At 38.3% G+C, this 22,951-nt stretch overlaps 1 protein-coding gene across 3 annotated transcripts in view; it reads left to right on the forward strand.

Moving 5' to 3' along the window:
• Positions 1-22,951, forward strand: part of MTHFD1L (methylenetetrahydrofolate dehydrogenase (NADP+ dependent) 1 like) — a 399,678-nt gene that overhangs the window by 22,104 nt on the left and 354,623 nt on the right. For all 3 annotated transcript variants that reach the window (XM_075203628.1, XM_075203626.1, XM_075203627.1), the window contains exons 8-15: positions 1,838-1,931; positions 5,633-5,706; positions 5,783-5,880; positions 8,896-9,069; positions 15,869-16,005; positions 16,364-16,410; positions 18,640-18,747; positions 19,009-19,083. In XM_075203628.1, coding sequence (XP_075059729.1) covers positions 1,838-1,931; positions 5,633-5,706; positions 5,783-5,880; positions 8,896-9,069; positions 15,869-16,005; positions 16,364-16,410; positions 18,640-18,747; positions 19,009-19,083 — 807 coding nt within the window. The remainder of the gene's footprint in view (positions 1-1,837; positions 1,932-5,632; positions 5,707-5,782; positions 5,881-8,895; positions 9,070-15,868; positions 16,006-16,363; positions 16,411-18,639; positions 18,748-19,008; positions 19,084-22,951) is intronic.

The raw sequence follows: 22,951 nt of genomic DNA on the forward strand, positions 1-22,951 counted from the left end.
GAGTATAGACTCCTTCAGAAAGTTTGAATGTTGCTATGCAATTCAAGTGAATATTTGCGCCATTTTCTTCATTTTCAAAAAGTTATGGTTATTATTGATTAATACTGTAAAGAAGGAATTAAAATATTCAATTTATAACAATTTATATTAATACTATGGAATAAAATTAATCAACATACATACCAGATTTATTAATGGTCAGTTCAAAATTACGTATTTTAGCATATCAATAAACTCTTGGGACTGCGATGAAAATTAAATATGCTTGTGTTTACTTCAAATGTACTATACTTAATGTACCATATTATTTGTAAAGTCCTAAAGACTCAATTCTAATCGTGATAATGATTTTAGGGAGCAATTAAAGTTGATATTCATTACGATAGAGCAAAATAAGTAAACAATTAAGCTTTGGCAAAAGACTTTTGCACGCTAGTGTATTTAGTGCCAAATTAAGTGACCTGTGAACTTGAATATTAAATTATGATGGATCTATTATGACAATTAAATTTAATTTTAACTTTAATTTTTTTTATTTTTTTTCATTTATCTGGTATAATGAAATACTAGCACAAACACGATTGGCATATGTTTCGCTGTCACTTTAATTGTGGAGAGTGGGGCGCAGTGTGTGTGTGTGTGTATATATGTATATATATATATATATATATATATATATATATATATATATATATATATATATATATATATATATATATATATATATTCTATATATTCTATAATCTATATATTCTATAATCTATATATTCTATATCTATATATTCTATATCTATATATTCTATATATATATATTCTATATATATCTATATATATATATATATATCTATATATATATATATCTATATATATATATATATATATATATATATATATATATATATATATATATATATATCTATCTATCTATTACTCTATCTCTATCTACTCAAGTCTCGTAGAACCAATTGTGGATCAATACTGACTTTGGACAGATACAATACCAACTTTGGACAGTAGGTGACAGTAGTACTGTAAGTGTAACATGGACTACAAACACTGATATATAAAATGATTTATTGCTTACACAGCAAAAGCAAATAACAATAATAGTGGGCCTGATTCATTAAGGAAAGTTTAGTAAAACAATTGAGTAAGTAGTCTCCTGGACAAAACCATGTTACAATGCAAGGAGTGCAAGCTAGTTTTCTATTTTGTACATAAGTTAAATACTGAATGTTTTTTCATGTAGCACACACATACTTGATAGCTTATTGTACACTGAAATTTAAAGTTGATATTTGTGTGCTACATGAAAACTGACAGTATTTAACTTCTGTTCAAAATAGAAAACTAGTTTGCACCCCTTGCATTGTAACATGGTATTGTCCAGGAGACTACTTACTCAATTGTTTTACTTAACTTTCCGTAATGAATCGGGCCCAGTATCTTTATGAATGATCTGTATAGCATTCATATGTAAACTTTCTAGTACAACATAGGTTAACCTGCAAATTTTTTTTGTATCTGTTGGAGTTGCAGAATCTTCATGAATTCATACATAACCTTACAGTGCAGAATATATGTGTGCATTGAAGCTTTAATTATACTTTATACCTGCAATTTATAGGTAAAACATGATACATTAGCCTTGTGTTACAGATATAAGCTTAATATCACGTTTACCATGTTGCATACAATTTTATTACTTTATTTTATCCTTTTAACTATACATTTTTATTAATTAAACTGATTTTGTCACAGGCACCATATATGTTTTTAATTTTTAATTTTTTTTTTGTGGCTTGAAAAAGTTTTTTACTATAGTTATTCTCTACAGCTTAGCACAGCTGAAATTGTTGTTGTTGGGAGTAAAAAACCACAGGAGATTCCAATCGGTTGGATAAAGCCTGAAACAATCGTTGTCCTCTCAGGTGGGTACCTTTTTCTTATGGTGTTGTAACATTATAACGTGCCTAATGTACACTTTTTCATGGATGCTGATTTTGTTTTATATTATTGGACAATACTGAACAGTAATACGGATTGCAAGAGGACCATTCTGACAGATTAATGGAGTCACATGAAAACGTTTTACCGAATCTTGAATGCCGTAATAATATATATGTATGTGTATATATGTATATGTATATGGCACATTTATACAGCTTCGCTGTAAGTAACTTTTGTTCTGTATCATTTTGGAATGGCTTTTGGGATTTCGCTTTCAAACCCACAATAAAATCAGCAATATCATTGACCTCAACATGGAAGATCTTTACGGAGGTAGGACCCCTCCTCTCTGCAAAACTTTTAGCTTCATCATTGTGACACAATTCTGCAGTTTCCAGGAATGGCTAAATGGAGCAGTTTCAAATTCCAACATTGTGGGATTATAGAAGCAATCTTGGATTATAACTTTTTTAAATTTGCTGACTGCAAGCTGGTGATTACTGTAGTTTTAGTACATTGTATTGGAAGCTTGGTGTACCCAACATCTATATGCAGCGGAGGCAGCCATTTTATTGGCTATTCTGAGGTTTATGAGAATGCCAACTACTAGTTTATAACATCACTAGTTCCTATTTAAATATTGCAGCACTTAGTGATGTAACTAGTTCCTAGTTGGATTCTCATGAATATTATTTCAGCCTACAGAATGGCTGCCTCCCATGTATATAGGCATGGTCTTTAACATTTATACTTTTAACCCTCTCTCTCCCTGTCGGTCATCCAGTCTGATGGGTGGGTGGATATGTTGCACTGGGGTAGTAGGCATGCAAACCTCTCCATAGTCAGCCCTGTAGAAATAAGTTACTAGCGTTCTTTTCTCCAGAACCGAGGGGGTCCCCAGACCAACAGACCACACACCCCTACGCGCACACACTGTCCGCAGATATGGTTGTTGGGGAAACTTGTCTGTAAGAAAAACCTTTTTGGATGGACAACCTCTTTTTAAATGGGTCAGAAATGTAGAGAGATGCAATGTTTTTCGGTTAATGACCGAAGTTTACATATTCAGAGGTAGAATTAAAAATACATGCATATTCTGTGTATGAATCTGAGGAATCAGGGGCTTATGTCAGGATTTCCCAAACCCAGTCCTCAGGGCTCCCTAACAGTGCAGGTTTTCTGGATCACATGTGACATAATTAGGACCACCTGTGGATCTGTTACAATGTGTCAGTCAGTAATGAATACACCTGTGCTCCAGTAAGGAGATATGGAAAACATGCACTGTTAGGGAGCCCTGAGGACTGGGTTTGGGAAACCCTGGCTTATGTCATAATGATGCATGTCTGGGGCCACAATTCACCATTCTCCTGTTTCAGGAGCAAACTGTACTTTATGCATTTCACACAAGCTTTAGGCATCCATATTAAACCATATAAAATCAGGGACAGTGCTTTTCTTCCGATAAAATGTTTACAGAACACTGCAAGTTACATTTCCAAGAAGAGCCATCACATAGATTGATCAGTGTATACGTAAATGTGCATAAATTACTATCACTGATTGAGATATCACATGTGACTTGTACTTTTGGACAGAATGTTTTACTCTGAGTTGGTCTTCAAGGGTGAATAAGATCCTTCGATGCGCATCGCTCCCTAATTTGAGTATGGAAATGTCATGTGCTGGCAGGGGCCCTGAAACCGTTTCCATTTTTATTGGTCACACAGGCAAAGATGAACAATGCTTGGCTCAGCCTCTTTAACAAGGAACATCAATATAGTGAGCACATGGTTACCCATCGTTGTAGTAGTTGAGCAGTGCTTGGTCTGTTATACATCTATTTATGTGTTTAGGAATTGAGATAGAAATTGATCCATCCACTCTGAGAGAATATATATCTATATCTCTGAGTGGATGTATGTGCAATACCTACAAAGTTGAAATTTGGCATCTTTTTAGGTCACAATTGACAGTAAAAAAAAAATCTGCATTCATTGTTTTGTGTGAGGAGGCACATTCGGTGCTGAAATGCAGGCACGTTGGGATTTAAAAGTGGACTATTCTGATCATGTGACTGAGCTCAATCGTAAAGCCTTAGCTCTGGTATAATAGTTACTGCTTGCTATAGAACAGTCAGTTATCAGCTGAGTGTAAGCTGTATATTGTACACATATAAACATTGTTTATTGCTGTACCGTGTCTGCTGATATGACCTATCCACTTTTAGCACCAAAAAATGACACCTCCATGGTTATACAGTACCTACATATGAGCCTGTAGACACTGCAAGGAATGATGAAGACTCTCAACTCTCCAGTGGAGTTCCTAAACACACCCAATCATCAGGAATGGCTTCTTGTAAACTTATGCAGGAGATTGGAGCCCTTATTACGGTGCTGCAGGATTTCAATGCCCCACAACTCTGAAACGGAACCCCACTGCAACTGCTCGGCTTGAATCCCCGTAACATAGAAGCCACCATACCAATAGGTTGTGCCAAGAGGCACTTTGTCTTCATACCATGCATAGCGACTACCCATCTGTGTTCAAGTGCAGTGCAGTTCCTCACAATATTGTGTTTTGCTATCACCATCAACAAGACTCGGGGCAGTCCTTTAAAGTGATCTGATCAACTTGAGGAGTCTTCACTGATCACACGGACAATTGTACGTCTCATGGTCGAGAGCCAGCAACAAGAACTTCCAAATCCTGACTCTTACCAGGAAAGTCTGTAATGGTGTTTACAAGGAAGCAGTGATATCATATAGGTATATATGTGTGATGTACAGTGCATTATATATAGTTTATTACTTTTTGTAAGTAAAGTAGTAATTTTAAAAGAATGAAACATATTTATTTGGGACACCTATAGGAAGAACTTGCTAGTTTTGTAATCTTAAACAATGCTCAAACTGCTGATGATCTGCCAACATTTGGTTATACAGAGTTAATAATACAAAAAATGGAATCTGTATAGAACTGTAAAAATTTAACTGTTTTTCTGTGTTTATTTTTTTTTTGTGTGGAGATAATCCAAATATCCAAAAAGGGTATTCATAATTTTATTTTATATTTATGAGAAATTTTTACTGGTTCTAGGAATTTAAACTAGTTTTACTTGTATTTTGTGTATGTAAATGCACTGTATAATATTGTATTTGCTTAATTGTGCCTTGTTCAAGGGGGACGCATATGCCAAATATAATTTTGCTATCCCTCTGTAGATACTAAACTTTACCATTGCTTACCTGGCCATGCCTCCATTAACTTCACACCTTCCACTAGTTTATACCCCCAAACTATTTGATTGTGAAGGTGATGTTGCATATAAATAAGATTGTAACAGTGGGGCATTGAGTGGAGAAATTGGAAATATTGTATTGGAATTATGGAAAGGAGACAAACAATGACTTTGTTGCAGTGTTTAGAGACACCACTCTAGAAGCTAGATCAAATGTTACAACAAAAATATAATTATACAATCTCTTCTTAATATTTACGTTGGACACATGCAAAGGGAAAATTTTTAAGTGCCTATTAAAAACCACATGTTTTATAGGAAAGTGTGATGTAGAAAATCAATAAGTCTGTATTCCGTACTCCTGGCCAAGAAGCACAGTTATAAGGTCAACAGGGTATTTCATCTGAAGGTTTGTTTTTTATTTTTTTATTTCCTCAGGGGGCTCTGAACAGAGCAGTGATGAATTAGCTGGCCAAGCTGTAGGACCACTAGCAGCAGCCCTAAGGTTGCAGGTCAGTGCAAACACAAATAAGTAAATGAAATGTCCTATATTGCTTTAGGATTAAAGTATATGTCCTCTCTCATCAGAATCTAGCAGAGAGCAGTGAAAGATGGTTTGACGCTCAGAAGTACAAGAAGTGGAATCTTCATTGTTTAAAGTTACAGCCACTCTCCCCTGTTCCCAGGTATGCATATAAATATATTCTAACATAAACATGATTAGTAGCGTTTGGGTGAAATTTTGAGTAGAAATCTATTATTTCTAAAATTATTCATATGCCAGGATCAGTGTGTGGGTACAGGCTTAAATGTTTTGTTCAAAATATGAACTAATACCATGTTTTCATGTTGCTAGACACACACAGATATGCAATGTAAAGGATAAGCGCTGACAATTTTCTTTTTTCGTCTGTGTGTGTGTGTGTTTTTTTTAAAAAAAATTTTATTTTGCCAATGCTTAGAATTTAGCAAAAGGCATATTCAAGAAGTGGACACATGCAGTAGGAATCTTAAGTCAATTGGGCATATGAGTGCTGAACAACTGATTGGATTCAGAGACTGATATAAAATCTGTGTGCGCTTTATAATATCTATAATGCAAAGCTAGAATTAATGTGTGGGTTTTATTTATTTTGGCTGCTTCATACTTCTTTCGTCCGTTTTGTGTTTTTAATTCAGAGCCTTAATGGTCAGGCAAAGAATTTTTACTACCATTGCATATAACAACCGTTGTGTGCCTACTGTACATTTGTTTTCAAAGATCAAGCTTGTGTCCTATATTTGGGTAGTGACCAATAGTGAAAAAAGCAACTGCGCTCTAGCTATATGATTGTTGTGGTCTAACAAAAAAAGGGCTAAGGATTGGCAAACAATGGTGTTTAGTACAAGTTGCAGGATTACATATGGAAACCAATGGGTGAAAGGTGTCAGAAGATGGAAAAACCATTCTTAAACTAGTCAACAAAATAGCCAATATTTAATTAAACCAGACTAGCAGAGTCGGAAAACATTGGTTCTAATGGTTCTGTTTACATATAAATTTTACGAAGTACTGTACATGCCTAAAGGACAACTAAAGCTGAAAAACAAATAGCGTTATTCAAGCACAATAATTATATTCTATTTTGGAAACTATATATCAAATATTTTTGTTTCTTTATTTTTGAGATATTAAACAATGACCACATTGTTACACCATTTTTTTTTTTTTTTATTAGTGATTTCAGTTTTTTTTCAGTTTTGCCATGTTTGCTTTTTTAATTCATATTAAATGAAATTCCTGTTTAGGAAATGTTGGCTTATCTTCTAATATTCCGCCATTTTGAAAGTCTGTATCTTCCAGTATATTGGTGTACATTTATTTTACTTGTTTTTTTTATCTGTCCTTTTTTTTCTAACTTATTTAGAGAGTCCCTTTTTTAAACCTGTTTTTTTTTATTATGTAATTCTCAGAAATGACTTTAACAGCCCTTTTCCGTTCACTTCTTATTTTTTTTATTTTATTGCTTCTGGCATTGCTTTTACTTGCCTATGTTTGTATTATTTATGTTTTACAATGGGAAAGTTCAGCTGTAACGCTCTAGTTTTCAGTGATGAGGCAAGCCATATTGCAGCAAGATCGAAATAATAAATAAAAGTTTGCAGCCATTACATATAGTGGAGATATTGGAATTATGGAAAAGAGACCAAATTAATGGGAGGCAATACTACAAATATAGTGTAGAGTGGTAGCACTCAGCATTGGCCAATACAGGTACCATCGTGTTTAGCAAAAGGTTATATTTAGGAGGTACTGTATAAACCTCATACAGATGGATAGGGAAAAAAATGCTGCATCTCCAATGGAGGCAAACATTAAGTGGGTTGACCCAATATTGCCGATACTGCAGCCTATCCATTCACTTGGAACAAATTAGATTAGAAACATGTGACACAGAGTCTGGTTGCAACATTTAGACCAACCAAGTGGCCCAAGGATGAATGACCAAGCTATGAAGGTGTGCCAAGCACTACATTGCCCTCCAATCGCCTTCATTCATGCACAAGAGAAAAATGCTGTATGCCTGCAAACCAGGCAATTCCCCAATAAATGTACCCTCTCCACTCCAATATCATTTTAATATCTTTTCCTGGAACACCAATTTTATTTTTATGCATGTGGAGGTAACATTGGATGCAATGGCCCTATGCGCCCATCTCCTCCCATCAGAATATGCAAAATGCTCTCCTTTTATATGCAAGCCTCATGAGCATCGTGCAAAATCAAATGTGCACATGACAAGTCGAAGCACTGAAATTTCACACTTTCAGAAGATGATCCTTAGTACTCCTGCTGGTAACAAACTGCCAGTAGATCATATGTTGGTGTAGTCTTTTCTTGGCAAGCTATATGACCTGACTGATGATGCTAGTTGTGTAGTGCAGAGGAGGAAACAATTTCATACTGCAGTTTATACTTGACATGCAGCTTACTGCCACTGTTGGGTACATAACTCCCCGCTGTCCTTGCAATAGATGGGACAGTCTCACCAGAATCGGGATAGTTGTCACAGTGCTGCTCTCTCCTGCCTGTTCTTGCAGCTTTGACCACCTGGTACTGCTAATGTTTTAAGTGCTGCTGATGTTTTTAGTGAAGTCGCTGCTTGTTTGGATCCTGGAAGGTTGGGGACCTGTTTGACAAAGGGATAGGTATTACCCCCCCTTGAAAAGCCAAGCACCTAGTGCTCATTTAATCATTTAAAAAATAATCCCCACCCCCTCTCCCAAACCTACACATCATCAAATTAAACGCAAACAGGTTTGATATAACCCCCACATTGCATTAATAGCACCTAAAACATATTAATAGCCGACACAAACACCACTTGGATTAAGAACTCCCATGTAGCATTAACTCTCCTGCATAATAACACCATCACCCAAATTATATTAATAACCCCTCCCCATCCACAGACACATACCTGCTCTGCACAATACTGTGAGAGCAGGCTCCTCTGTCTGCATCCCAATAGTGATGTCCTAGCAGTAGTGAAAAATCCACATTTACCAAGGGATGAAGAGGGAAGCGGGCCTGCATGGATAGATCGTTCCATAAAATGGCAGCTCCACTCTGTAGGAGACTGCTTGTCTATCACATTTTCTTATGTGTTCTTTAAATACAGCCACATAAGCTGACTATCGGTTCATTTTTATTTTTTCAGTGACATCATGATTTCCCGAGGACAGAGTCCAAAAGCTGTCAACATGCTTGCGAAGGAGATAGGATTACTTGCAGATGAAACTGAAATGTATGGCCGTACCAAAGCTAAAGTACTTCTGTCTGTTCTGGAGAGGTTAAAGGAGCAGCCAAATGGCAAATATGTCTTAGTTGCTGGGTAAGTCTCTACAATGGGATCAGTTGTGTGTGTGTTTTTGTTTTTGGTTTTTTTGTTGTTGTTTTTTTTTTAACTCTGTTAATGCATTAGTTTTTTGATAACCATTTTGATTATAAGAATAGAAATAAAAAGGCTTTGTGATGAGCCCAACTGGTTAAAATTGAGTAGAGTTGAACGCTCGACCATCTGCAAAGCATGGTTACCCACATCTATCAGGGTCCTTTCTTGCATTTCACTTCACTTGCCTGTTCCCCTTATTGAAACAAGCTGATAAGGTTTTAATGCCTCTCCCCATGAACTTCACATGGCCTCATTAACTGAGCATAGAAAATAAACAATCTTTTTTTTTTTTTTTTTCTTTTTTTTTTTCTTTTTTCTCCTCTTTTGGGTTGGACGCCACCCAAAACATAATAGGGATAGTTATCCTTTAAGTAGGTGTAGAAATTCTTTTGAAAATTACTATACTTCTGTACTCCATTGCAACATGACTGCAGCTAATTTTAAATCTACCTGTAACCCTGCATTAAAAGACATTTTAATGAAACCACTACTTATTTTAAAAGTAATGTATGCTTTGCTGAATTCTTGTTGCTGAATGAAATGGGGCTTGTACTCTTATGTCTTGCTGATGTGTTGATACAGAATCTTGCTTTATAAAGCAAAGCATGTTTCTATTTATTTACATAATACTGTCCTCTTCTAACAGTGCTTTTGCAATGGTGTACATGGGTGATATTTAATTATTTTCCACATTGCTGGACATATTTATGTCCTTAGTGGTTGGACCTTTGTCTCTCCAAATGTGTCCTGAAGGCGATTGGACTTACCTAGTGTTGAACTGAACAGTGACTTACAGCCCTTGGTACAGTAAATCTTCCAGTGATTGCTTGATTCAGATGCTAATAACTAGATTTGTATGATAACGTTCTTTTATAGTATGGGCGTGTTCATGCTGCTTGTGTCTATTGGCGATCCCGGTGACATTACAGCAACAAAGATGGCCTCTGACCTTATTAAACCTATATGGCCCTGCTGAGTAATGTTTGAACTTAAGAATTATAAAACATGTAATTAATGGCAGCTTATGTTTTTTTCTTCTATAAAGCATCTAAATTGATACATTCTTATTAAAAAAAAAAAAAATGAGACCCTCCAGAGGCGTTTGGCAATGATGCCTGTGGTGCAGGTACTATGGCCAGTGACTTAAAGAAACAACGTTTGGTTTTGTGATGTTTTGGCCTACATTTAGACTGGATTTATTGCAGAGTTCTTCCAAAAACGTTTAGGTGAACTGACTTTGTCAAAGCAAAAGTCATTGCCATTATTCAGATCCTACAGCAAATGGTTAATTAGTGCAAATATACAACTGATATTACGTTCTCAAATAAAAGGCTTAATATTCAATGTAAAAATGAAATATATTAGATTTCTGTAACCATTATTCTCTTATGTTGCAATTGTTTCATTTATGATGAAACCTATTATTAATATACTATTATTATGATGCTATAAAAACAACAAACCACAAATAAGTTCCCGGTCACATGGACTCCGTGGACCTCACATTGCTCATCATCCTCACAGGGCTCATCATCCTTTTCACCATCATCAATACTAGTACAGACCTCAACAACAACCTCTAATCTACCTTGAAAAACAAATCCAAGCATACTAAAATAGCTTAAAGAGGTGCTGATAACACCATTAACATAATTATTCAACCAGTCCCTTGCTACAGGAGTAATTCCAGAGGACTGGAAAAGAGCGAATGTAGTCACATTGCACAAAAGTGATAGCAACTATCGACCAGTGAGCCTAACATTAATATTGGGGAAATTGATGGAAACACTTTTGAAAGAGTTGTGTAATATCTAAAATCCAGCAATTTACAGAATCCCAAACATCATGGATTTACTGGGGGAGATGTCAAACCTTACTGACTAAAGTAATCAGGGGGAGGGGGCGTGGATGAAGCTTATGAAGATTTTATTTTATTTTTAAATGGGTCACTTTTTAGTAAATTTTCCAGAACAAAAAAAGAATATACACATACACAAAAAACCGCACAGAGCATGAGTATATCGTAATGCAAATCTCGCAAAGATTTTGACTCGCATATATGTTATCTACACAAAATATTCAGAAGAGGATCTATAAGCAAGTCTGGAGAGCAGTAAAATGGGTGTCGCAGGCAACAGTGAAGCATGGTGGAGGTTTCTTGCATGTTTGGGGCTGTATTTCAGCAAATGGAGTTGGGGATTTGTTCAGGATTAGTGGTGTCCTCAATGCTGAGAAATACAGTAGGATAATGACCCCAAACATACAGCCAATGTCATTAAGAACTATCTTCAGTGTAAAGAAGAACGAATCCTGGAAGTGATTATATGGCCCCCACAGAGCCATGTGACTGAAAATGAACATTGGTATAAAGCCATTCAAATTGCAGGGTCACAAAGAGCATTAATGAACATTTTGGGCCCGCTCCTGTGGGCATCTCTCTAGCCAATGCATGGCCTTCTGTGGGGTGGAATAGAAGTGTTGACGGCCCTGCGCCTCCACCCGAATTCTGGCTGGAACAACATGGAATAAGGCAGATTTAGTTCACGCAACTTGTGTTTAACTAGTTTTAACTGAGCTCTTGATTTCTGGACTTCCAATGCGAAATCTGGGAATACGGATATTGTGTTGTCAAACTTTAAGGGACCCCTCTGGCGCATCAGTTTAAGGACCACATCCCTATCCTTGAAGTGGAGGAGCTTGGCTATAAATGTTCCTGATGGTGCGCCAGGCAGAGTTGCCTGGGGTAGAAGGTGATGTGCTCTCTCCACTGCATGATGAGGGGAAAAGGCCTCCTCCCAAAAAGCTCAACAAGCCAGGTTTCCAAGAATGGTTCAGGAGCAGACCCTTCTGCGCGTTCTGGGAGTCCAACAAATCGAAAATTGTTGTGCCTCAGGTGGCACTCAGGTTCCATCATTTTAACTTTGCACTGAGAAATTTGCACGGTCAAGCCCTGCAGCTCCCCTTTGATGGGTGCCATAGTATCTTCCAGAGTAGAGATATGATTTTCAGCTTCACCAACTCTCACGTATTTTTTTTGCATGTTATGCCTTGTCGGGGAAAGGTCAACCTGGACTTCACTGATTTTATCAGTGACCCTTTTTACAGAGACGGTAATAGCGGATAACACCTGCTGGACGGATGGTGGGTCTTCTTGGCCCTGTTTGTCAGAAGCAGTAGATGGTGCTCGGCCATCCTTAGCAGTGGTGGTGGGAGGTTGGCACGCATAATATTCAAGTTTGGCTGCAGTCGTCTGAGAACTTTTCCCAATTTTGATGGAATGTGAAGCAGGGAATATAGCGGTGCCGTCTACCGTAGCCCAACTGCTACGTTTCAGGACCCTCTTTCAAGACACAAATAAAGTTTAGGATGGGAAATAAACACTAAACAGACAGCTTCAGTTAGATCAATTTTACAATTTAGTCTAAGGTTGCTGACAACACGTGAACTCCCTTATGCATGAACAACACGTAATGTATTGTTGTAGTAGTAAAAATGTGACAGCCTGGAAAGGGTCCGCATAACACCATTATTTGATTACTATATGAGGGAACTTTGTTCTACTTGCTGTGTAACTCGCACTTAAATATTTTGACTGTTTTTTTCCATAAAATTATTTTGAAAAAAAAAATGGGCATTGTATATGTAAAACGAACGCCCATGTGCACGAGCCCTTAGACTGATGAACAAATGTAAAGAATGACTTCTTTCCAATTAGGAGTGGTATCTATATAGGCTTTGACTTTAAGGTGGTCAGAATGCATAAATCGCATGTTTTTGGAACAGCTTGACTTGATTGAGTATCTTTCAATGGTTTGTGAATAATGTCTTCGCTAATCTGGTTTAACCTCATAATTGTACACCCAACTCTGTGGATCACAGTTGATTGCTAGTTTGATTTTATAGCACTCTGTATACTTTTTTTTTCTTCTGAAAATATTGTATTTTAAATCCAGTCAGTGAAAAACTTAAACCATCATCTTCTACAAAGTCTTGTATTTAAGAGAAGACAATATGCCAATTGTTAATGGTTGCAATATATTGTTGGACAAATGTATTGGCTACATGGTCATTTTGAAATTAAAATTGATGTAACCGCAAAACCAGTGCAAGGGAATTTGATGTCTTTTGTATGTGCATGTTTCAGTGTAAATACAAAAAAATAAGAGTTTGTTACCGATTAACAGCTCAATCAAATTCATTGAACTTAATGCGGCTGCTGTCAATAATTAGCACATGGGAGTCAATGGTGTGTTTACATTATAATGTATTCATATGTTAAGTGGGCCCCTTTTCATTTGACTTGTCACTGTTTTATTTAGTTGTTGAAGTCTTTGGCTGAACTGTTTAATCTCTAAGGCCTCCTACATACAGGTGTTAGGTTTTAGGAAAGCATTCATATGCATTCCTAAAACCTATGTGCTTTGAGACTTGTAGAACAAAAATTAATGTAAGCCAATGGACCTGTGTACACACATTTTCTGACTAGTATTTGCTTTGCATTTCACTTCAATTTCAGCGTTTACAAGTTCTAACAATTGTTAAAATAGAGTGGCATTGTATGAGAATTCTCATTGCGTACATAGTACCAGTGGCGCACGCAGAGAGGGTTTCTGATTCTCCAGAAACCCCCCCCCCCCCCCTGCGCTAACTTAGTGCCCACCATAGCGGCACTGTCCTATACAGCAGCTGCGGTGCTGTCAAAGCAGCGTCCGCGGCGGTGCTGTATTGTATACAGCACCGCCGCGGACACTTCTTTGACAGCGCCGCGGCTGCTGTATAGGACAGCGCTGCCGAAACGGAGCTGCTGCGCATGCGCGGGCGCATGCGCAGCAGCTCTCTCTCGTGTGTTTTTGTTTTGTTTTTTTGGGTCAGGGGAAACCCCCTCCTGACAATCCTGCGTGTGCCCCTGAGTACAATAAGTTGCAGGGAAGCTTTGAGACTTCTTATTCTACGGTCTTTTAAAGTGAGTGCAAGCATTTGTTTGCCAATGCCTGTCTGAGGCCTTTTGATTTAGTTATTGGGGGTATGTGTATTAAAAAATTTTTAAAAAATACCAAACTGACCATTTGTTGAAATATATGATAATTCAAAGGCTGAAAGGGAGAAGAAATAGTGACGGAAAGGTGGTAATGGGATGTAACCAGTCATGTTCTTGGCATTAGGGTTACACTCCTCCTTTTGGACCTCCCTGCTGCTCTGACAGTATTGATCGCCATTCTCCTTCACATCCACCACCATTGGCCTTTTTGACACTGTTCACTTTCTGTCTATCCAGTGTGTATATTCTCCAACTCCAATCTCATTACCTGTTTGGGTCCTACAAGGCTCTTTTCTTTGCCTTCTGCTTTTTTTTCCACTGTACACCTTTTCTTTTAGCAAACTAATTTGCTCATCAGCCTCCAGTACAACTTCTACACTGACACCCACATCTACCTCTTCTTTGCTATCTCGTTTGACCAACTGTCTCTTGGCTGTTTCTAAATGGATGTCCCAATGCTACCTAATGCTCAACAAGTCCAAAGCAGAGTTCACCCTCGTCAAAACCACAAATTTCTCAGTCTTCAAAATCCACTGCTTTGGTGTCCTCCTTGACATCGCTCTCTGCTTTGCTCTTCATATCCAGTCTCTAAGTCCTGTCGCTACCACCTTTGAAGTACTGCTAGAAGATTCAATTTTTGTCCCAGTATATAACCTAAAGGATTACCCATTTATTCAACTCCCACCTCACTTCTGTGACCTCCTTCTATGTAATTTTCTTCTGTCCCCATTCTACATCCACAGTACTGCTCTGCAAATCACTACACTCTGAAAACCCACATCTGTACTTGAGCTTACCCTACTCCCACCAGGACTATTTACACTGGTACATCCTCACAACTATCCATTCTGTACTCTGAACCACACTTGTTCCTCATCTCCGCTTTGCACATTTCCCACTAGATTGTAACCTCTCACCTTCCCTACCCTTTGTTGCTATGTTTGCATTTATTTTATATACCTTTTATGTCCTGGTTTATTGTTTGCCCTGTTTTCCCCACTGTCCAGCACTGCAGAGCACAGTGGTGTCTTAGAGGTTAAGGACAATAACATTGACAGGGTGTTCAGTCTTCTTTTATCACCTGTTTAGCATTTTTGTATTTGCATACTACAATCCATTTGTGCCCTTTTTAAACTTAGAACTTTCTTTTAGCTTTTATAAACGTTCTCTAATGTATAATGCTACTTGGTAATATATCGACTAAAGGTTGCTACATGATTTGGCATACTTGTCTGGATTCTGTCTACAGTGTCAGCACTTTATAGTGATATGTAGAACAAAGAATTGTTGTGCTTTGATAATGCGATTTCCTTATTTCCAGGCCCAGAGATGCGCTCAAACATCCCGGGGCATTTAAATTGGCTTTGAGATAGGCCTGCCACTGTCACATTGACTGATAGTTTGTTTCAAAAGACAGGTTTGGCTTTATGGTTACATGAAAATCCATATCTTTTGTTAATGCAATGCCTTAGATCTATTGCCAAAATACTTGATTAGATTCTCTTGCATCATGTTAAAGAGTTTAAATGCAAAGCATGTGTGCAGTCTGACCAGGTCCAGCCTACAGCGGTCTCCTTCACACAAGTAGCAGTGATGACCTTTTTCTTTTCTTTTCCAATTTACTGTTCAAGCTCAATCTTCCCACAGTTATAGGTTTCAGTGTTTTAAATGAGTTTCAAACTTTTTTTCCTTCTCACTTAGAATAACACCAACGCCGCTTGGGGAAGGGAAAAGCACGGTTACCGTTGGATTAGTGCAAGCCCTGACAGCACATAAAAATATAAATTCTTTTGCATGTCTGAGACAACCCTCACAAGGACCCACTTTTGGAGTCAAAGGTAATTTTTTTTTAAATGATTTTCTCTTTTTGGAAGCTTATGTTGAAGCTTTCAAAAGGAGTAACAGGAGTAGTATAGTATGCTGCTCCTGTCAGTACGGTTGTAACAGTTAGAAAAATGTCAGCTTAGACATTACAGCACTTTCAATAAAGGTTCATTATCAGTAATGTCTGTCCTGCATGTTTTAACTGTTACAAGTGTACTGAAGAGAGTAGAACACACACTGCGCTTATTTTAAATGTAGTTTGATACCTATATCATCCATTATTGGTAATGTATTTATTTATACAAACAACGTTAGGGACTGCAGACCTCACCTTAATTTAATATTTTAATTTACCCTGTCTACTTTTTATAGGTGGAGCAGCAGGAGGGGGCTATGCTCAAGTTATACCTATGGAAGAGGTATGAGCCAAAAACATGTTAATATATTTATATTGTGGTAAATTCAAATTTCATACATAAGGCTCATTTCCCTATATGCATAGTGTTTTGGTTTTTTTTTAACATTGAAGAAGGTTTGGGTGAAGTGAGTACGAGGACACGTTATATGCAAACTCGTATTATGGGTTATTCTGAACCTGGACTCTTGTTTGTTTGGTCCTCTAACATCATTATGCAGTGTGGTTATCCCGATGTAATGATGCATGTACATGCATCATTACATGGATTACATCATTACATGGATGTAAAGACAGAATTCCTTGTTTGGGCAGAATAAAACGAACAAAGATGTGCATTATTTTCAGAGGTGTAGAATTCCAGTATTATAAACATTCCACTTTGCTTTGCAACCCTGCACTGTACTTGTAAATACACATTTTGCAGAATGTATAGAGATGAGACAATGACTGTCCATTCATTCTGCTGTGTAATGTGTTTGGGGTAGGACTTTAAACAATTTCACTGCCATATTTGGAACAAAGCTAGTTTTTTGCGGAATGGTTTTGAAACTCTTGCTTATCCATACCTGTCACCTAAACACAGCTGCATATCAAACAGATATGTTAACAGACAACATACAAACAAGTGTTACATTTACTGTGCAATAGCTGCATAACGCACCTTTTCACATATATGCATGATGTTAACCAATTTCTGGGCACATGTAGATATAATAACGAGTATTAATGAGTGAGAAACCTTTGTGCCTTTCTAAACCTATAAAAGTGGCCTATTAAGTGTCACAAGATCTTCTGCATATTCCCAAAAGTTTATTTAAAAAATGCCTACAACATTCTTGCAAGAAGGGATGGGCACCTTTTATAACTTATTTTATCATGAAATTTGTGTGTTAAGAACTTCACATTGAAATAAGGCTGTTACTCCTATACTATTACTATTCAATCTTTAGGTCCCCTTTAAGTTAGGCCCCTCTAACCCTGACTCTTAAGAAAGCTCTTAAACAACATCTAGGTCCAAACATTTTAAATTACAGATATAAAAACCAGATAGTGGCCAATTTTAAATTTTGCAGTTAAAGCCATAAGTTCAAATATCTTGGGATCTTTCTCACAAAGCACTAGGAGTCCCTCTCTGAAGGGAATTACACGACTCTCTTTAAAACCAGAACGTTGAACCTCCAGAGCTGGAGCTCGCTTCTCATCTCCTAGGTTGGTTGCGCAAATGCGGTGTAAACTAACATCCTTCCGAAACTCTTAAACATGTTTCAAACTTTCCCATTATAAAAACATATGTGGGCTGGTAGGCGACCGTTTGTGTGTGTCCTTCAGATGTCTGTGAAGGAGGCTAGGCCTAGGAGTACCACATTTAAAAACAGCCCCCCATTTGGCTCAATGTGTGTAATGGACCCTGCCCAGCATAAGTACACCTTCTCCACAGGTATAAACCCATTGTCCCTTCTCTGTTTGGAGTCTGCGAAGTGTGCTCTTTCTGGAGGTCATGGCTCTTCTGCGGTCCCTTTGAATCAATCATAACAGGCTACTCCTCCACTCAGCTTGTAACTTGACTTGACGCTGGCCTCTGGAGATGGGTAAACACATGAACCCTGTCCCCTTCACTTATATAATTGATACCGCCCTCCCACCAACAGAGAAGATTTTAATTATGTACTCCCTCTGCTATCTCGTGCTACCCTATGACTTAAATTTATTTAAGAGGTTCTCTCTTGCACTTGAGCAGAAGGGAAAATGGGCAGTGAGAATATTATTATAATTGCACTGCTCTCATGTTTGTCTGTGCCTCTACAAGGGGAAGGGGAGGAGGTTGTGCCGCTACAGGGGGAGGGAAGGGAAAAGGTTGTGTCGCTACAAGGGGAAGAGGAAGAAGAGGTTGTGTCGCTACAGGGGGAGAGAGGGGAGGAGGTTGTGCTGCTATGGTGGGTAGGTTACCTTAAGGACTTTAACAGTATTGAGAGGTATAGCATAACCGTAAAGAGTTTCTTCTCTTCCTGCAGTAAATTCTATGTATATTACACATATTTAAGTACATTTATTGCTGCCTCATCAAAAATCTCCCAAACCCCCACACCCCCAGGACCAAAAGAGTTTATGCACCCCTGCTTTAGGTTAAAGTACAATAAAAAGTACTACTTGGCATAACAAAGCCAGAAGTATTTAAATGTAAATACATAATGAGGCCTAGGTGTACTAACTCTTTCTTTCTGTTTTGCAGTTTAACTTGCACTTAACTGGTGACATCCATGCAATCACAGCAGCCAATAATTTACTAGCGGCTGCCATTGATGCTAGGATCCTGCATGAGAACACTCAGTCAGATAAGGTGATTATTATCTACTGTATGGAAGGACACTCCAGCTATTTCTGTGTATTCTCTGGTGTATATTCAAGTCAGCCAAAGTGCTTCACATTAGTCTTCACTTTTCCTTTATGGAGTCTAGTGGATAAAATAGATATTTAGTATAAATTGTTAGTTTTATTTGTACTCCAGCATTTAATTTGCATTGTGGACTCCACTTCAATGGTAGGGCTTTTCTATAGTACATGGAGTAGCCACTTGAATTACTTTTTATTTGTCTTTCAGGCTTTATATAATCGTCTTGTTCCTTCTATTAATGGTGTGAGAAAATTTTCTCCTATTCAGATTGCTCGGTTAAAGGTGAGTTACTCAAGAATTGTGTATTCGAGCAAAGAAAAGCTCTGTTTACATAGAGCATCATAAAAAAATAAATGGTAAAATAACAATTGAAGTGTGGTATATTGGCTTAGCTCACACAGAATGTTTCGTAATTACTGAACCCTGATACCATCACCTAACTTGCTCAGAATGGGCATGTTGCGATGCAAGAGGTGCAGTTTTGTTACATGTAGGGTAAAGACTACCAGCTTTTACAAGTAGAACGTGGCTATGCAGCTGCTGGGCTGGTGTCAGGACTTGTAAAAAATATATAAATGCAGAATTAGACCCCTAGGGCTGGTGTCCTTAAAACTCCACTATTCAGTCTCTATAAATGCGGTAATATATGGAGTAATTGAGACCGAAAAGTTTAAATTTTGGTCTAGAATCTTCTTTCACATGGTCATGTCTCCCACATGTTCTTGGACAAACTGTAGCTGGGCTTTAATGTGAGTTTGTTTCAACAAGGGCTTTCTGCTTGCCACTCTGCTGTACAACTCTGGTTTATGTAGTGTACATGCTATTGTTGTCCCATGCACATTTACCCCCATCTGCTATGGAAGACTGTAGCTCCTTTTAGAGCTGACATTGGCCTCTTGGCTCTCTTCTCGCCTAGACACTCAAAATTTGGAGCAACGTTGGCAAACGGTGTTACTAGAGGTTGCTTTCTAGGGTGTCACTAACATCTTACCAATGCTGTTTTCTGAAGAATTTCTCAGAAATGTGAAGAATTATGAACACTCCTGGCCTTTTCTTATTTGTCACCAGAATTATTATTACCCAGCACTGTATAGAGAATATGTAATCATTGACATCATGCACACGAGGATATGTTTTGGTAAACCGAATGAGAAATTCTGGATGGCAGTGCAGTATTAACAGGAATAGGGCCAATTAAACATGAATGTTGCCTGTGATAGTTGATAACACAAAATACCCTTTCAGGGCCAACATTATAAAAAAATTCTCTTAAATCAAGCTTTGCATTTTATTTTTATTTTTCCTACTTTTAAATAAATGCATACCTAAGCAGCTTGTCGTGTAATGAAAGCAATATGTTTTTATGATTATAATGGAACTCTAGAGGTTAGTCTGCTTGTCACACTTCAAATTTCTTCAATTAATATCCTTCAGCTCTTTCACAGTCTCCGATAAACATATTCAGCACCATGGGACTAGTCAGCCCAACATTCAAACAATGAGATAAATGGTAGACCAGGTTGATGAAATAAGTTTAAAAAATTAGTCATCTAAAAATACATTTTTCTGTGTCTCTTGCACTTCGAAACTTTGCCATGTTGTTGGTAACCAGTAGGTGGCAGTAGGTCTGTTATGAATGTACCAGTTTTGATTAAAGAGTCAGATGGGACACTGCCTTTTAAAACAGGACATGGGTGTGTTGCATTCTGACTGTCAGTTGGATTTAACCAGGGACATTAAAAGCAAAATATTTTTGTGCCGTGGTTTTAATTATCCCTGCACATGGCCCTCGCTAGCTTTGTTTTTAACAAATGTTTTTGAGAACTGTGGTATGCACTGTAGTAGTTGCATATGCATGCCAATTCATGAAGGTATTGTGAAACTACATCCATCTGATCTAGTTTCTTATGTTTCTGTAATAATAATATTCTGCCTATTGTGTCTTTTCTAAACCATTTCATAAACTGGAGGCAACTTAAGGGAGTTGACATCGATTTTAAAGCCCCGAGCTCTGACAGCTTGTCTGTCTTTTAGATTTTTAATAATTGCATGTATTATGGTTTCAATTATCTCTGCAAATGGACCTCTTTAATTTAGTGTATTTTAAATATAGGGCTGTCCAGTTCCGTTACTTTAAATTCAATTTTGCTTTTGTTTTCGGTCCTTTCTGTGGAGTTTCACATTTTTTTTGTCCCCCCACCCGCACTATGTTCTCAGTTCTTTAAAAATGTCAACTTACTTTGACACTTTGAAACATATTCATACCAATACTTATGGCTTTTAGTATGTACATTATATGCTACATTCACTGCTATGTGAATATGCACAACTAGAAGCTGCAACACCCTCTTTCAGTTCTAGCTGCTTTACAAAAGCTGCTATGCTGAAGCCTAAAGACTCCAGATTTTCAATACAGAATGCATGGGGATCTTGCTTAGTAGACTAACAGGACAAACCTAGTCTTGATGGTACACAGAATACTGAACATTGTTTCGTATAAGGAACTGCTGGTTATTACTGGTATGAGCATTCAATAGGAATGTAGGGTACAACTTGAAAATAGTTCATGCATAGTGATCAATGTTTAAACAATGGCAGCGACGGATTGGAAACTTAAAGTGGCCCTGGAAAAAATACTAAAGAAGGTGGAGTTAAATACCATTAGCCTTAGCCACATGAGTTTTAGTCAAGGTGATTGCAATAAGCAATGGCAGTCGGATGTCACAGCAATAACAGGTGGAGCCAGTCACAGTTGACGGAGCGAACACACAAGTAAACAAAGCATTGCAATGGCAGGTGGCGCAAACTCAAGTAAACAGCGCCAGCACACCAGTGGGTGGCGTACACACGTCTGTGGTGCGGGTGGAGCAGCCCAATCCAGCAGCAGGGTTCTCAAGATTAGCATTAATTTAATTGTAGTTTGGTGTCCGCCAGTTCAAAAGTCTCTCTAGCAGTATTAAAAATAAAGTATTGCCTTTGCCTACCTGTATGCAAAACTTTTTAAAGTGTCCCAACCATAGTGGTGTGTGCGCCCTTACCCTCCAACAAGAGGTTACTTCCAATGCCCTCTATACCTCCTCTTGGGGCCAGAGGGGGCTTTTAAATATAACTGTGATTACTTGTAAGCAGTAGCATGAACAATTCCAAAAATGTCCAGTCTCATCAACAGACTGTAATGGCTGACCAGGGGGTCTACCCCCCCTAAATGGCTGACCAGGGGGTCTGCCCCCCCTAAATGGCTGGCCAGGGGGTCTGCCCCCCCTAAATGGCTGGCCAGGGGGTCTGCCCCCCCTAAATGGCTGGCTAGGGGGTCTGCCCCCCCTAAATGGCTGGCTAGGGGGTCTGCCCCCCCTAAATGGCTGGCTAGGGGGTCTGTCCCCCCTAAATGGTTGGCCAGAAATGGCTGGCCAGGGGGTCTGCCCCCCCTAAATGGCTGGCCAGGGGGTCTGCCCCCCCTAAATGGCTGGCTAGGGGGTCTGTCCCCCCTAAATGGTTGGCCAGGGGGGGGTCTGTCCCCCCTAAATGGTTGGCCAGGGGGGGGGTCTGTCCCCCCTAAATGGTTGGCCAGGGGGGGGTCTGTCCCCCCTAAATGGTTGGCCTGGTGGGGTCTGTCCCTCTAAATGGCTGGCCAGGGGGTCTGCTACTAATACATTTTACAGTTTATGATAAGTGACTTGCATGTGCATGGTGAAGCAGGCTCAAGTCACCAGAGCAAGAAGGAGGGATTGATAGATTCAGTACTGTGCCATGGTATGTAAGAGCAGGTAGGCCTACTTTGAAAATGAGACCTAACATCAAAATACTTTATCCAGGTGGCCTTGGCCCTGCACCTATAAGTCAGCCCCACCACTGGAGAAGAATCAAGAAATCTTTCTTTCTTTTTCTTTTTTTTTTTCCCTTTCCAAATTAAAAAATCATACCAGGAGAGGTCCCATTGAGGTGTATAACCAATCCGCCCTTGAACCCTGGTCATGCAGTTCTACTTGGGAACATTGTTCCCTCATTTGGTTTGTGTTGCATTTGTTCACAAGCTGTAACTATGGCCAGAAGACCACAAATGCCTAGATACTTAACAACTTAAATAATTTGCCGTTTGTTAAAATATTTGTCACTTTAATTCTCCAGTATGTGTTTTTTTTTGGGTTTTTTT

The sequence above is a fragment of the Mixophyes fleayi genome, chromosome 3 (assembly GCF_038048845.1).
Source record: "Mixophyes fleayi isolate aMixFle1 chromosome 3, aMixFle1.hap1, whole genome shotgun sequence".
NCBI classification, from domain to species: Eukaryota; Metazoa; Chordata; class Amphibia; order Anura; family Limnodynastidae; genus Mixophyes; species Mixophyes fleayi.